A 13124-nucleotide genomic window follows, 5' to 3' on the forward strand; every position below is an offset into this window, starting at 1 on the left:
CGTCCTGCTTTGCAAGTTTTTGTTTCTGCTTTTCTCTTCCCGCAGGTACACGCTGCTTCCCAAGGGGGTCCTCCAGATTACGGGCCTGAGGGCAGAAGACAGCGGGATTTTTCACTGCGTTGCTACCAATATTGCTAATGTGAAGTTCAGCCGGGAGGCCAGACTCACCGTGTCAGGTTAGTACCAGTAAACACTCTTCTGACTGCCTTTCTGTCATCGTCTTCCCGCTGCTGGTCTGGACCAGGACAGTTTAAGAGAGCTTTATACTAACAGCACTGAGGAGCATCCCTCTGTCCAGCCATAGCACCTTCCTTGCTCTAGATTGTTATTAGTTCCTGCCAGATCAGTCCATTTGATAGCAGATAAATCTGTCTCTTTGCCTGTAAATTAGCACTAGTTCCTGGGTAGAGGGAGGACGGTAAGAAAATGAGTTACAGCAGCTTTACATAAAATAAATTCTTTTGGAAATGTGGAAGATTCATAATTTCCTTATGAGACCTGCCCGCTCTGGAAGTAATTGCAGCACACAGGGTGATCAATTATTTATATAATGGGGGAATTAAGTTCTGTAGGCTGTTAGCATTGCGTTGCGACCAAAGCGGGGCTAGCCTGGCTTTGGAGGACAAGAAGGAGAAGCCCTCAGCACCACAAGCTGACTTTTGACTTTGTTCTCCATCCACATTGGAAGTCAGTGGCAGAAACAGGTTTTCATGTCTGAAAACTCCAGCTGAAGAAATGACGGTGCCTTATGGTCTCCTCTCCAAAAAAAGGGCCAAAATTACATACTTGCTGATTGGTTTCATGCTGCCAGAGGTAGGATGTGATGAAGCTGTAAGGGCAAACCAAAGCAACCCACAGCCACATTTTGCATGTGCACAAGTTTGGCCTGTTTGTGAAAGCACACAAAATGCCATGTGGAAGTGGTGACCTTGGGCACACTGAAGGAAGGGTTAGGGTGAAAATACGCTGTGACCACGTTTCCATAGCTGTGCTACCCTCCGCTGACTTGCCCATTGCCCATCCTCCATTAGCTGTCCCCAAGCTGATCTCTTGGAGCCCTTTCGAGCGATAACTCATCAGCCAATTTCTAAACCTGATGTTAGACTGTCACCTTCTAGTTACGCTTTCTTCGTTTGTCAGTCTTTTTACTTTAAAACACTTTTAGCTTCAGAAGTCTCCCTTGACGTTTCAGTAGCTGCTCCTGGTATGAAGGAAGTGGGAGGTATTAAGTCAAATCATACAACCCAGCCCAGCCCGAGCAAGCGGCCAGGAGTGAATGACATCTTTGTGCCTTCTTCTTAGAAATGCCTTTGATATGCGCAACCTCCTTGTACAAAAACAGGACAGCTCGCTTCTCCTGGGCTTCAGAGCATTTGTGGGTTACCTTCAGAGAAGATAAGAATGCCAAAGAAGTGGTCACCTGCAAATTGAGGCTATGACATCCTGCTGGCAGGATGGCCTCTGAGATACAGGACTCTGTGCAGGTCAGAACCCCCCTGGGATGCTGGGCACGTGGTCCCCTGTGACAGCTCTTGGCTCTTGCATAGGGGACCAGCCTAGATTCCCTGTGGAAATGAAGATGACAGTTTTGGAGATAAGAGGCAAGGGAAGTCCGCACAGGGCTGGCTGGGTGTGTGTTTCTCTGTGAGCTTTTTTTATTTGCAGCAAAGGGTCTTCCTTGCCTTGAGCTGTGATCCTCCTGTCCATCAGATACACATAATTGCTGGTAGCCGATGGCTGGAGGCTTGCCAGCATACGCTCTTGTCTCACAGCCTGCCTTCAGTCTCCGAAACGGCTGCGTGGCCAGTGGTTCTGGCGTAGGAGACTTAACGCCTGTACTGAATGTCAGATTAGCCTCTGCTGACTGTAAAAAAGCGGAGCGTGTGAAATGGGGTGAAGCTGAGGAAAGAGTGATGCTGTGTATATCAACTGACGGGGAAAGAAAGCAGGTTAACTGGTTCTGAAAGACCTGGGAGCTTTTGACGCCTGTTACTTATCTGTTTTCTTGATCTATGTGAACGGTAACCACGTGGAGGGAAAAGAGAACAGTAAATTATCAACATGGTGAAGTTCTTTGAGTCAATTTACTGGTCTGAGTTATTATTTCTTGCAGGGCAGAAAGTGCTAGTTGTTCTCATCTGACCATCCCTCATTTCAGATGGATATTTTCCAGGTTTCCTGTCTGTGAAACATTTGTGGTTTTTCCTCTTCCTTAAAGCAGACGGATGATGAATACGGGCACCGTGTGTAAGTGTTGGTTGAACGGCTTGGACCGTGCTTCAGTGACTGCATGTCAGCAGAGCTGCCGTAACGGGACGTTTGCATGCTCTCAGCCCATGGAAAACCCGTTGCACTGGGTTAAACCTCAGTGGAAAAGGTTTATGCTTCGTGGTGTTTGCTCAGAGCACACAAATATCTGTTAGACCAGCACAGTGGGTATGTGCTAGCATGTTAACGCTAGGCTTTGGCACACGGGCAGAGGCTATGGTGTGCCGCAGAGGTAGCGCAGGAACGTTGCTTCGCTGGCGTGGGTGTTGTATCAGTAAACACTGAACTAACGTGAGTGCCGTTGTGCACATGTCATTAGGCGTGATGAGGTAAGCGGTAATCTTGCAAATCTTTCCATCGCCTTCCTCTTGTGTAGAGGGGTAAAGGGAATGGTGCTCTCTGCTCTTCATCATGGCAAGAGGGTTCCCTCCCATCTTAACAGGGCAGCAGCTCCAGCCAATGCTTTACCCACAGAGAAGCACCGGGTCTGCCTCACCGGGGTTTCCAAACGGAGCCCTGGCTGGGGAGGGAGGAGGGAGAGGATGGAGATGGGCTCCAGGAGCTGCTGCCCTGCGGGGCACTGCCACAGCCCAGCTGGAGAAGAGGAAGAGGATGGCTGCCTGTGGGGGAGGATGGAGCCTGCTCGCAGCACTTTCCTTCCTCTTGCCGGCAGCGGTGGCAGGGCTGCCGGCAGCGAGCAGTACGGATATGTCTTCCAGCCCTACTGATTGATTATTTTCAAGTGCCTGCTTAGCAGAGATGCTCCCGAGGGGCTGCCTGCCTCTCTGCGCTGACACCTTTTCAGCACGAGCTGCGGCTCTCTCTGCTGCTGTCCTTTTGATCAAGATCTAACAGCCCATGCCAGCAACACTCCCGTCCCTCCTAGAGTGCCTGTCACTCCTGGCGGTGCTGGGGACCTCCCCATCCTTGCCACAATTGCTGCTGGCGGAGTCCTTGGGGACTGTGTGCATCATTAGAGCCTTTTTCCCTTTCAGAACGGACACCCCCCCGCGTTGCCCTGAACCCTGTTGTGCTCCAGCAGCACTCGCCTGCCATGAGTCCCTCGTTTTGTCACTCCTTCCTTCCTGACCCTGCATCAAAGAGCTTTTCTGGTTGGAGAAGGAAACCTCCTCCTCGATGGTCAGGCACGGTCAACCCCTTTGCATGGTGCTGGCATCTGACCACCGTGTCCTTGCTGGGTCACCGTCCCTTTGGGCCCTGGAGCTGGCACTGCCGTGGGCGCTGTGTTCGGCAGCAAAGCTGTGGGACCATTACGTGGCCTTTGCAGGAGAAGGTGAGCAGTGGTGGAAATGCCGCTTCCAGAGCTGGGCAGCGTTTGGCCAAACTCAGGGAGCTGAGCCCACACCTAAAAACCTGAATGCCTATTTAGGACTCAGAGTATAAATCAAAGAGTGTGATTTTTTTTTTTTTTGTATTTTATTGTCAGATTAGAGTCCTTTATAAATTCTGCTTTGGTCTCATCTCCCATTTACTGATATTCTTGGGTGACCTTGGACAATTCGTTTCATTTCTCTGTGTTTTGAAATATTGAAATCACTATATAATACGATGATAATATCGTATTATTCTAAGCGTGAACATTTAGTATTGTGATTTAGAACAATAAATCTACATGGGTTTTAAAGGCACTCCAAGGTACTGAGGGGGAAGGTATTGTTTTTCAGATCTCTTGGGGTTAACCAGACAGTCATATGAATTTATTGTGCATTCTGGTTCTCATCAAAAAATCTGCATTTTATGGCTTTCGGTGAAATGCGTTTAGTGAGAAAGTCAGCTCTTAAGTCACACTGACACGGTGATTTTTCTTGGATTTTGCCCATTTAGACACAATCTCTGAGTCGCTTTATCCCTCCCCGTTTAGCCCCTGTAGGAACGATTAACAAACGAGCCGCTCTGATCTGTGCTTGCCCTTGGACCACTGCAAAATCCCCCTGCTAACACCCTGACTTCAGCCCCTGAGCTGCTGTGGAAGGGTAATGCTAAAAAATGTAGGAAGAAAATAAATTTTCTCTTGGAGAAAAGCCCTTTGCAGATAGTTTTTGGTGGATCACTTCTCTTTAACAAGCTTTTTGGACATCGGAAAGTCCATGTACAGGAGTCAGCATGGGATGGTCCCTACAGCAAAGCCCAGCCCGTGGCAGAGCTCAGCTCCCCAGCCCTCCCTGCACCCCTCTCCTGCTCAGGGGGAGACGACCAGCCCAAGTATTTCTCTCCGCAGGTGTACAGAGCATTTTTGCCAGCAGCAGCTGTCACATTGTTGAAATTCCTTATATATTGCTTGACCTCAGCATTTCTGGAGTATAACCCAGCTCTCGTCGGAAATGGGGAGAAGACTAATGCAGAGATTACCAGTGTTCCTGTTTACTTAGGGAGAACTGAGAATATCTCCTTCTTTTCCTCCTCTCCTGCTCCCAACAAATGGCAGAGAAGGCTGAAGGGAGCATTGGCCCAGGGATAAGGCACTTTTTGGGGACTCAGGAGATGCAGGTTCAGCTGTAGTGTACTGGACACAGGATGATGTTTTTGTCCCGTGATCTCCTCCTGTCTGGTGAAATGTGGTTTCTTTTGCTTGTCCGGTGCCTGCCTGGTTTCCAGAGTCCTTGTGCCAGGGCTTTATTTCATTATGGGTCTGTGCATCATCTTGTATGATGGGTTTCATTCTTGGTTGCTGCCACTTGGTGCTACTGTGGTGCAAATAAATGATTAGTGATTGCATCGTGAGCAATGACTGTATCACAATTATAGCAGAGCAATGGGATGCATCCTCTCCCTGCACCCAGTTACACCAGAGTGGGCCAGGACAGGGGTGCTGTAAAAGGCAGGGAAATGACCACCCTGTGGGTTGCAGTCATGGGAGGAGTTTCCTTGAGTTTCGTCTCAAAAAGATCCTCAGCAGGAGTCAGGGACTGGGACCTCCATCACTCTTTGTGTCCCAGGACAGGGCTTTTGGAGCAAATTATACCAGCAGCAAGAGAGGATGCTTGCAGAGAGGCAGATTTAGGCATTGTGGACTGCATGGATTACTTTATGGCTTGAGATGCTGAAAGATAAAGCAACTCCTTCATTTATTTGCATTCCTGTCTGCACGAGCCGTCCTGCAGCTTGTGTCCTCTCTATATACCATGTTTCTCCTGCACATCTGCTCTCTGCAGCTCACAGCGCGGTTCCTTCTTTATGGTGCCCATATCTGGGTGTTAACAGGGCTGCTTGTGGCCGGGTCAGTTGGCTGAGGAGTTTTCCCCAGGAATATCAGTGCACACTTAAAACGTGTTCAGACAATGTGACTGTCACGCAAACGTTGTGCTCCTTTTGTTTCAGGTACATCTCAAATTTATGGAGGATTGCACCAGCCACATCATTTGTACTTAGAGGATGCATGAAGTCCTCGGTGTTCCCATTAAACAAGAGAGAATCAGATGCCTTTTAACGATGCTGCTGTCCTTGCAGGCTCCCACTCCACCGTTTACAAGGACCCCATGATTCTCGTCGGTCCGGAGAACCTCACGCTGACGGTACACCAGACAGCTGTGCTGGAGTGCATCGCAACGGGCAACCCCCGGCCCATCGTCTCCTGGAGCCGCCTAGGTAAGCCCCGGGGGTGACCGGGATTTCCTCCTTTTCCTCCTCCTCCTCTCCATTGCCACTGCGTGGGAAATAGGTAGGTGCCACTGACTGTTTTATGCAACAAGTGATTCACCCTTTCCCTTCCCACTGAAGTTAATTGTAGGCTTGAAGTGCTTTTTATCCTCGTGTCTACGTTTTGTTTTTTCTCTCTGCCAAGATCCTGTTTTCACCTGTTAGAGAAGTGGGTTGGTTAAACCTGTAGATGTTTCATGAAAGGTGATAATTTTGTCTTTTCGCGAGTGACAGCATCTTCTTCAGCTGCATCAAAAACATCATCACTGTTGGCCTAGAGAAGCAAAAGCATACACAAACACATCTTTCACGTAAAACAGACTTGAAAGAAACTTGCTGCCTGTTCAGAGAGTTTTAAAAAAATTTTGAGGGGAAGAGAGTGTTTAAAGTAGTGTGTCTGAAGCCCTGAAAAAACAAAATGCTTGCTGCTGGGGTCTGTGATAATTTTTTTTAATCAGCATGGAAACCAGAGGCAGTGTCTGATGGCATCATACAAGCAAGGAAGAGCAAAGTGCCGTGTTTCTCCCAGTTTGAAAGCAAGGGTTATTTTAGGTTCTAACTTTGTGATAGTAGCTTGGAAACTATTTTGCTCAGAGTGACATTTCCATTGCCCTACAGAAATCTGTGCTGAGCAAAGAGCTGATGGCTTTTGGTTTATCTTCCGGAACTTGTAACTCTGCCTGTGCACACTGTGGGGTTGGGTTCGGTTAGTATTTCCCAAGCCCTCATGATCTGCGAGGTCACGTCATTTTGGGATGCTAATCTCCCCAAGTCCCCCAAGGTGGCTGTGCAGCACAAACAGGGATAATCCTGTCTCGTGCTGCTGTGCTGGATGTGGGACTTTGTCCCCGTGGCTCTCCGAGGGTCAGGGTCTGGCTCATGGGAAGGGCAACTTCCCACTCCAGAGCCATCTGCCAGGGGACAAGGACACGTATCCGGCATCAATCGCACAATTTCTCCATGTTTGCCCTCGTGCTTGCATCCTCTGGTGGCTTGTAAAATCAGCTTGTGTCTGTCACTAACTGGTTTTTTTTTCCTCCAGAGCCATAACCATCAGATTGATGCTGTTTTAAAAATTCCCCAGATAGGCTGTATCACTGTTTTGGTTCTCTTGGACACAAGGCAGCTCTATGTTAGTGCTCAACTATAATAAACTACTTTATAATTGCCTTAATTATAAGTGCTTATTACCTTCTTCAAAACACTTGTCTCTATAGAGCAGTGCAATAATGAAGATGTAATAGCTTTGTGCAATGTTTGTCTGGATGGTCTGAGCTCAGCATTGCCTTCCACCAAAAATAAATACCCTCTCCACGCTGCTTTGCAGCCCAGCAGCAGAATTAGAGCTACTGAATGAGAAAGAGATCCTGCTATTTTCCCTCCCCTTCAGCAGGAATGTTCCTGTCCAAAGCATCGCAAGATCTTGTTAGTATTGCACCAATCTCGACAGCGATGTGGCGTACAGGCTCTCTGATGAGTTGGTGGGTTTGTCATCTCTTTGTAGCCATTTCGGAAGCGCTTTCATGTCTCCGTGTCTGTGTGATCAGGAGGAGGGAGAGGGGGTTAGGCTGGACAGGGAGGTCCTCGGAGCATCTGTCATCCGTACGTGTGGCTTCCTCCCATGTGAGGGTCTTCTTCCAGATGTTCCTCCCACAGAGCTGGTTCAGCTTAAATAACCAGTGAACTTACTCAACTTGGAAAAAAGCCCTTCTCATCCACTTCCAGAAATAAAAAAATCCATGGCCACAAAGTCTTAGAGAGATGCAGCTGATTTAGTAGTAGGCCTGACTTAATTTAAACAAAAAAAAAGTCAATTATATGTGAGCATCTTTCTTGCTTGGTCAAAATAAAGAAGAGTTGTGGCATTGCCATTATGCCGGCTCTTTGCGCAGGGCATGTTGCCATTTTGGAGTGTCTCTCTCAACCCCTTTGCTCACAGTTTTGATGTTGTGGCATTCCTTCCAGCAGAAAGGAGCAAAAGAACAATTTTGCTTTTACAGCTTTCTGGTGCAGGGGGAAGCAAGCCATAAACAACATTTGCACTTTTTGCTTTGGCTTTGCTAAAACCTGGCTGGTTTTCAGTGGGAAAGGCAGCTATATTTTGCTTGAAGGAAATCATTCAAATTCTGGGCCGGTTTTTGAGTGTCACCCAATCAATTTTGAATTTAATTTCCTTGGGAATATGTTGTAGCCCCTGACCACAAACAGAATTCCTGTGTCTCGCCGTGCATGAAATGTCAACATTCATTAGAGAGCAGGCTCTGAGAGAAATGTAAAATCATTAAGGGTTTGTTCAGGGAAGATAGGGCTTTTCCTTTCAGAGCTACGCACTTCAGGCTCGGACCTGCATGTGTGCACAAATGAATATCCTAGGCACTTACTGCAAAGCCTTTTGAATGAATGACGATTTTAATGTATCCTTACCCTTTAACTGACAGGGCACTGAGCTGGCCTCCATAAAAGGTACCAAGGCAGAATAATAAACTATTTAGAGAGATACAGAAAAGTGAGGCGAGAGAGAAAAGACAGTGATTATCTGATAGCGTTATACAGAAGTTGTCAGAAAGGGTCGCACAATGGGAAGGAAATTACTAAAGAGAGCGCCATTCAAGAAGTAAACTATACAACAATTGTAGGAGCCAATTAATTGGTAACTTATTGGACACAGAAGCTTGTAATAGATGGCTGACTGGTTGACAGGAGCACCGTTCCCGTAAGTGTTTAGAAATAATAGAGTAAATTTCACCACTTCACATACTGAATAGTCAACTGTTGCAATGTACTCTAAATATGCTAATCCACAGTGCCCAGTGTCCGCTGGAGCAGGAGACCCATGTGTCTAAAAAGTGGAAGGCTACTATGGCACAATACAAAGAATTCACAAAAGACCTAAATGATCAACATTAGAAAGTTGTTACTTTCTTTCTACTTGCTACTTATAAAAGAAAGGCGTTCATGTTGTTGCATATTCATATCGCCTGGCACGTTTTAACGGGTCTCCGTAATTGGTGCCGGTGTGCCAATCACTTGGTTAGCAGGCGGAGAATGGACTCCAGAAAGCATCACATACACCTTGGAAAAATAAATAATGTGGCTCCCAAACCCCAGGCGTCTTTCATCCAGACTTCACCCCAATGGGGAACCTGGAAGCCCTCTAGTCCATAGCCGGGGCATCCTTTGGGAGCATCTCCCATTTGGGGAATGGTCTCCTTCATTAATCAGTTGTCTGTCTGCTCTTCACAACCAGCTGAACCTCCCCCTTCTGCCCTCATCAAGCGGGGATCAAGAGAGAGAATCTGTCACACATGTCCACCCAGACTGGCTTGTTTTCAGCCCTCAAATTTTCTGCTTTTGACTTCATAAAAAGAAGTAGAAGGTCATGTTAAATGGGCAGCAGTTTCAAGCCTGTATGGGTCCTGAGAGCTTTGGGAACTGAGCAACAGCGTAAGCTTTGGCAGCCTTTCGGATCTCCTCCATGGAGAGATGATTTGGTGATGGAAAGCGATGCCAGGAAGGTGGGTTTTCAGGGTTTGGATCCCTTGATCCACACTTGATCCCCAAGCCACTCTTCAGGTCTCCATGTAAGTGAAACAGGGTTGAAATAGATAGCAACCTTTGCAAAGCAGGTGTGAGACATCAGTCCCTTTGCACAGCACTTCTGCAAAGTGCTGAGCTTTCAGGATGCCATGAATTTCTTGTGTGAATACTCTGTATTATTTATGTGTTGTCAGTGTTACTGAGTTGGACTTGATGTTAGCTGAAGACCTTCTAACTGATCACAGCATGGCTCAGGTTGAATGAGGCACAGTAGACTGAGAAGGAGGATGGAGCAGGCTGGGAAAGCAGAGATAATTCTCTAGAAGCCCTTTTCAGTGCTCTTTGGAAGGGAGGAACTGAGCAAGAGGCATATGGGATGATCTGGCACAGTGATCTTTGCTGGCTGTTAGACGTGGCCACACTCTCTGAATCAAATGGCAGATCCCCTGAGGTTTCTGAGCTTGGAGGGCTTTGTTCTTCAGGGAAATGAAAGATGCTTGGTTGACAGGAGACGTTTCTTCAGACCACCATACCTCTAATTAGTGGTTGGAGCTAGAGAGGCAACTGAGGACATATCAATGCTGGTATTTGGACTGTGTGGAGTACCGGCTGCAGGCTGGGCCTTTGCGTGCTTAAATTATGTAGCACATTATAAATAATACAGTAAAACTGCTGACATTCAAGTCACATTTCTGTGGTATTTCTTAAGGCAATGATGTGATGAAGCATCCAGGTATAGCCACTTCGCATCTTTCACTGGTCCCACCCCTCCCTCGAGAGAGAGATTTGACTTTTATGCCTATTGTAAATATGGACTTCCAAAAGGTCTAATTTAAAAGATGAAATCAAGTTCAATTTGAATTTAATTCAGACCTCTTTACACTTCAGTTCAAATAATGTTTGAAAGGAATGGTTCCTTCTTATTGCTCATTAAATGTGGGACAGGTCATGTTTTACTGTCCTTTTTATGACTGAGCCATTTACTGCTGCAGTGGCTTGGCCAGCTATGTGATCATTTAATCGTTTAATGACATTGTTTTTCTCTCTCTAAAAGACCCAAGCATTTTTCTTTGCAATGCAAATAATGAAGTGGTCTGGCATTGCCTGCCTAATGAAGCAAGGAAACCTTTAAGTTTAAAAATTTCCTGAAAAACAGTATATAAAGAGCATGGCAGGAGATACATTTGTGAAGTGCCTTGTAGCTTTCAGTCCATGTTTTGCCGGTGTTTCCTAGCAGGATGCTGCCGTTAATCTGAAATGGGATCCCGCACTTGTATGGCCCAGGCTTGCGAGCTGATGAACATGCACTGCTCTCACTAAAGCTGCCAGAAACACTTGCTCTCTGTCCCATCACGTGCTTTTCTGTGGGGATCCAGGCGCTTACTGAGCAGCAGGTTGCAAAGTGGCATTTCGGGGTTGATGGTTAATTTGTCCCTCTTCTTGAGTGTCTTCATGTTTTCCTAATCTATTCCAGAACATGTTGGTTATGAATAGCCCAAATCCTCATAATGTTCTTTATTATGCAAAGCATGATATTACATCTAAAGCATACAATTTCAAGACAACTTTTAACTAGCCCTGCATGCCTGTCTGTGTTGAAGCATGAAGCCTACCCAAGGTCAGGCATGAGCCCGGTCTCGGTCAGGGGCCATGTTGTTGTACAGCAGAGGCTATGGAGGAAATCCTTGGGGATAATGCGGTGGTCGGGGTGACTGCAGCAGCCCCGTGGCAACTTGCGTTTCCCTCTGTTTTCCCTGAAGGTTTCCTGTTGCTGGGTTACACCAGATGCAAGCACTGAAGTGGTTGTGTGCCATGAATATTGGTAACAGCCTGAGTCTGAGGTCCTTCAGTGCTAAACGTCCCTGGAAACTGTTCTGCCCAGTGGGTGATGATAAATTTTAAACCAGGTTGAACAGCCATTACCTAGCATCTCTCAGGAGTTGGCCCACAGAGTGGAAACCAGCTAGGGCATCTCAGATCTTTCCCCATGACCCATTGCTTGCTACAGAGCAGTTCTGGTTTTATTTGGCTTCTTCCATTTCCTTAGCAAGATTACGGCACAGACCACTAGAGCTCCCAGGAGGAATTTTTCAGATGAATTTTTCCTTTTACTAGCCACAACTTTGAAGCACAAGACACAGGCTCTTCTGCTGTTGCGGAGCACTCACGTATGGAGGGCTCGTGGGATGGTCAGGTGGGGGAATCACCAGGTCTGGTTCTTGCTTCTGTCATTTCTGTAGGTTCTTTAACCTCCTCCGCAAGCAAAGGTGAGAGAGGAACTGGATTCCTGCTTCCCGTCTGATGAAAGTGTGTTCCCTTTAACTGCTCCTCCAGTAAAACTACTCCCCTGCCTTGCCCCTCTGCTCAGACACCCTGACACATGCTAGGACTGATTTAGAGCTGCCTTTGTCAGACAGTGTCTTAAAACACAAACCAATGAAACAATAAAAAGCAATAGCCTGATACTAATGAAACACATTGTAATTAGAGCTGGCTGGGATTTTTCCAGTGAAAACAGGCTTTGTTGGAAAAAGGTGAATTCCCTGATACTGAACAATTTCACATTAAGCGCTTCAATTTTGAAGACCTTGTGCTGGAACCCAGGCATGTTTTTTTGGAAACATCGCTGCTCTCCTGCCAGTCTGCCTCAGACCCAGCACTCAGGACGGAGGCAGCCCTTTCCAGTTGCCCTTCCAAGTCAGAGCAGCTGGGCAGATCTAACCACCAGCTCAGAGTTTGGCTTCTTGGCCCTGAGCTATTGTGTGTTCAAGAGCTAAGGAATCGAAAATCCAGTGTTCACATAGTTTCCAAAGCCACAAAAATCCATCAAGGGTTAGCAGGCAAAAAGGCAGAACTTCTGGCTCAGGAAATCCCCAAGTCATAAATTGCTGGTGGCTGAGAGAGTGCATCAGGGAAGTACTGCTGTAGGTTGGCTGGTCTTCTCCTTCCCAGAGCATCTCTGGAGCAGGCTGTTGAGCTGGTTGGGTCCCTGGTCAGTCTAATGTAAGAAGCTGATGTGATTTAATTTGGTTTAACCATTCTGTTGAAAAGTGTTCTGGGCACTTCATCTTGGTCTGAACATGTGGCTGAAAGCTTTCACATTTCCTGTTATGGTACCTTGGTTTTCCAAACAGCACAAAGTGTGGTTTTGGGCAAACACCTGAGAAGCCTGTTTTTTTTCCAGAAGGCAGTTCTGCTAAGAGCATCAGCTAAAACCCACTGACTTTACTTGGCAAATCCCAGAAACAGAGCATGGCACTGCTCCATAAGTACTTAGACTGGACCTCACCGAGGACTGTGCCCTGGAGAACCTCACTCACAGGTCCAGCATATGACTCGTACCCTTTTCCCCTTCTTTCAGACGGACGCCCGATTGGCGTGGAGGGGATCCAGGTGCTGGGGACAGGAAATCTCATGATCTCGGACCTCACCGTGCAGCATTCTGGCATCTATGTGTGCGCCGCGAACAAACCCGGCACTCGGGTGCGAAGGACCGCGCAGGGCAGGCTCGTTGTACAAGGTGAGCAAACCTGGGGCTTGGGGAGCGGTGACGCCCACTTCGCTGTGCCCTCTGCACAGGCTCTGCGTGTTGCCTGGGCACTGTGATGAGTTGGGCTGGCTGGATGCTGACTTTGCTGCTCTGATGGTATCAGACAAAGGCC

The 13124-nt window shown here is 47.3% G+C and overlaps 1 protein-coding gene across 1 annotated transcript in view; it reads left to right on the plus strand.

Annotated features, from left to right (window-relative positions):
• The window catches only part of IGDCC3 (immunoglobulin superfamily DCC subclass member 3), a 105822-nt gene that overhangs the window by 65272 nt on the left and 27426 nt on the right, over positions 1-13124 (plus strand). Inside the window, exons 4-6 of the mRNA XM_075714130.1 lie at positions 46-176; positions 5737-5874; positions 12824-12982. Of these exons, the coding sequence (XP_075570245.1) occupies positions 46-176; positions 5737-5874; positions 12824-12982 (428 nt within the window). The remainder of the gene's footprint in view (positions 1-45; positions 177-5736; positions 5875-12823; positions 12983-13124) is intronic.

This window comes from Pelecanus crispus, chromosome 7 (assembly GCF_030463565.1).
Source record: "Pelecanus crispus isolate bPelCri1 chromosome 7, bPelCri1.pri, whole genome shotgun sequence".
Lineage (NCBI taxonomy): Eukaryota > Metazoa > Chordata > Aves > Pelecaniformes > Pelecanidae > Pelecanus > Pelecanus crispus.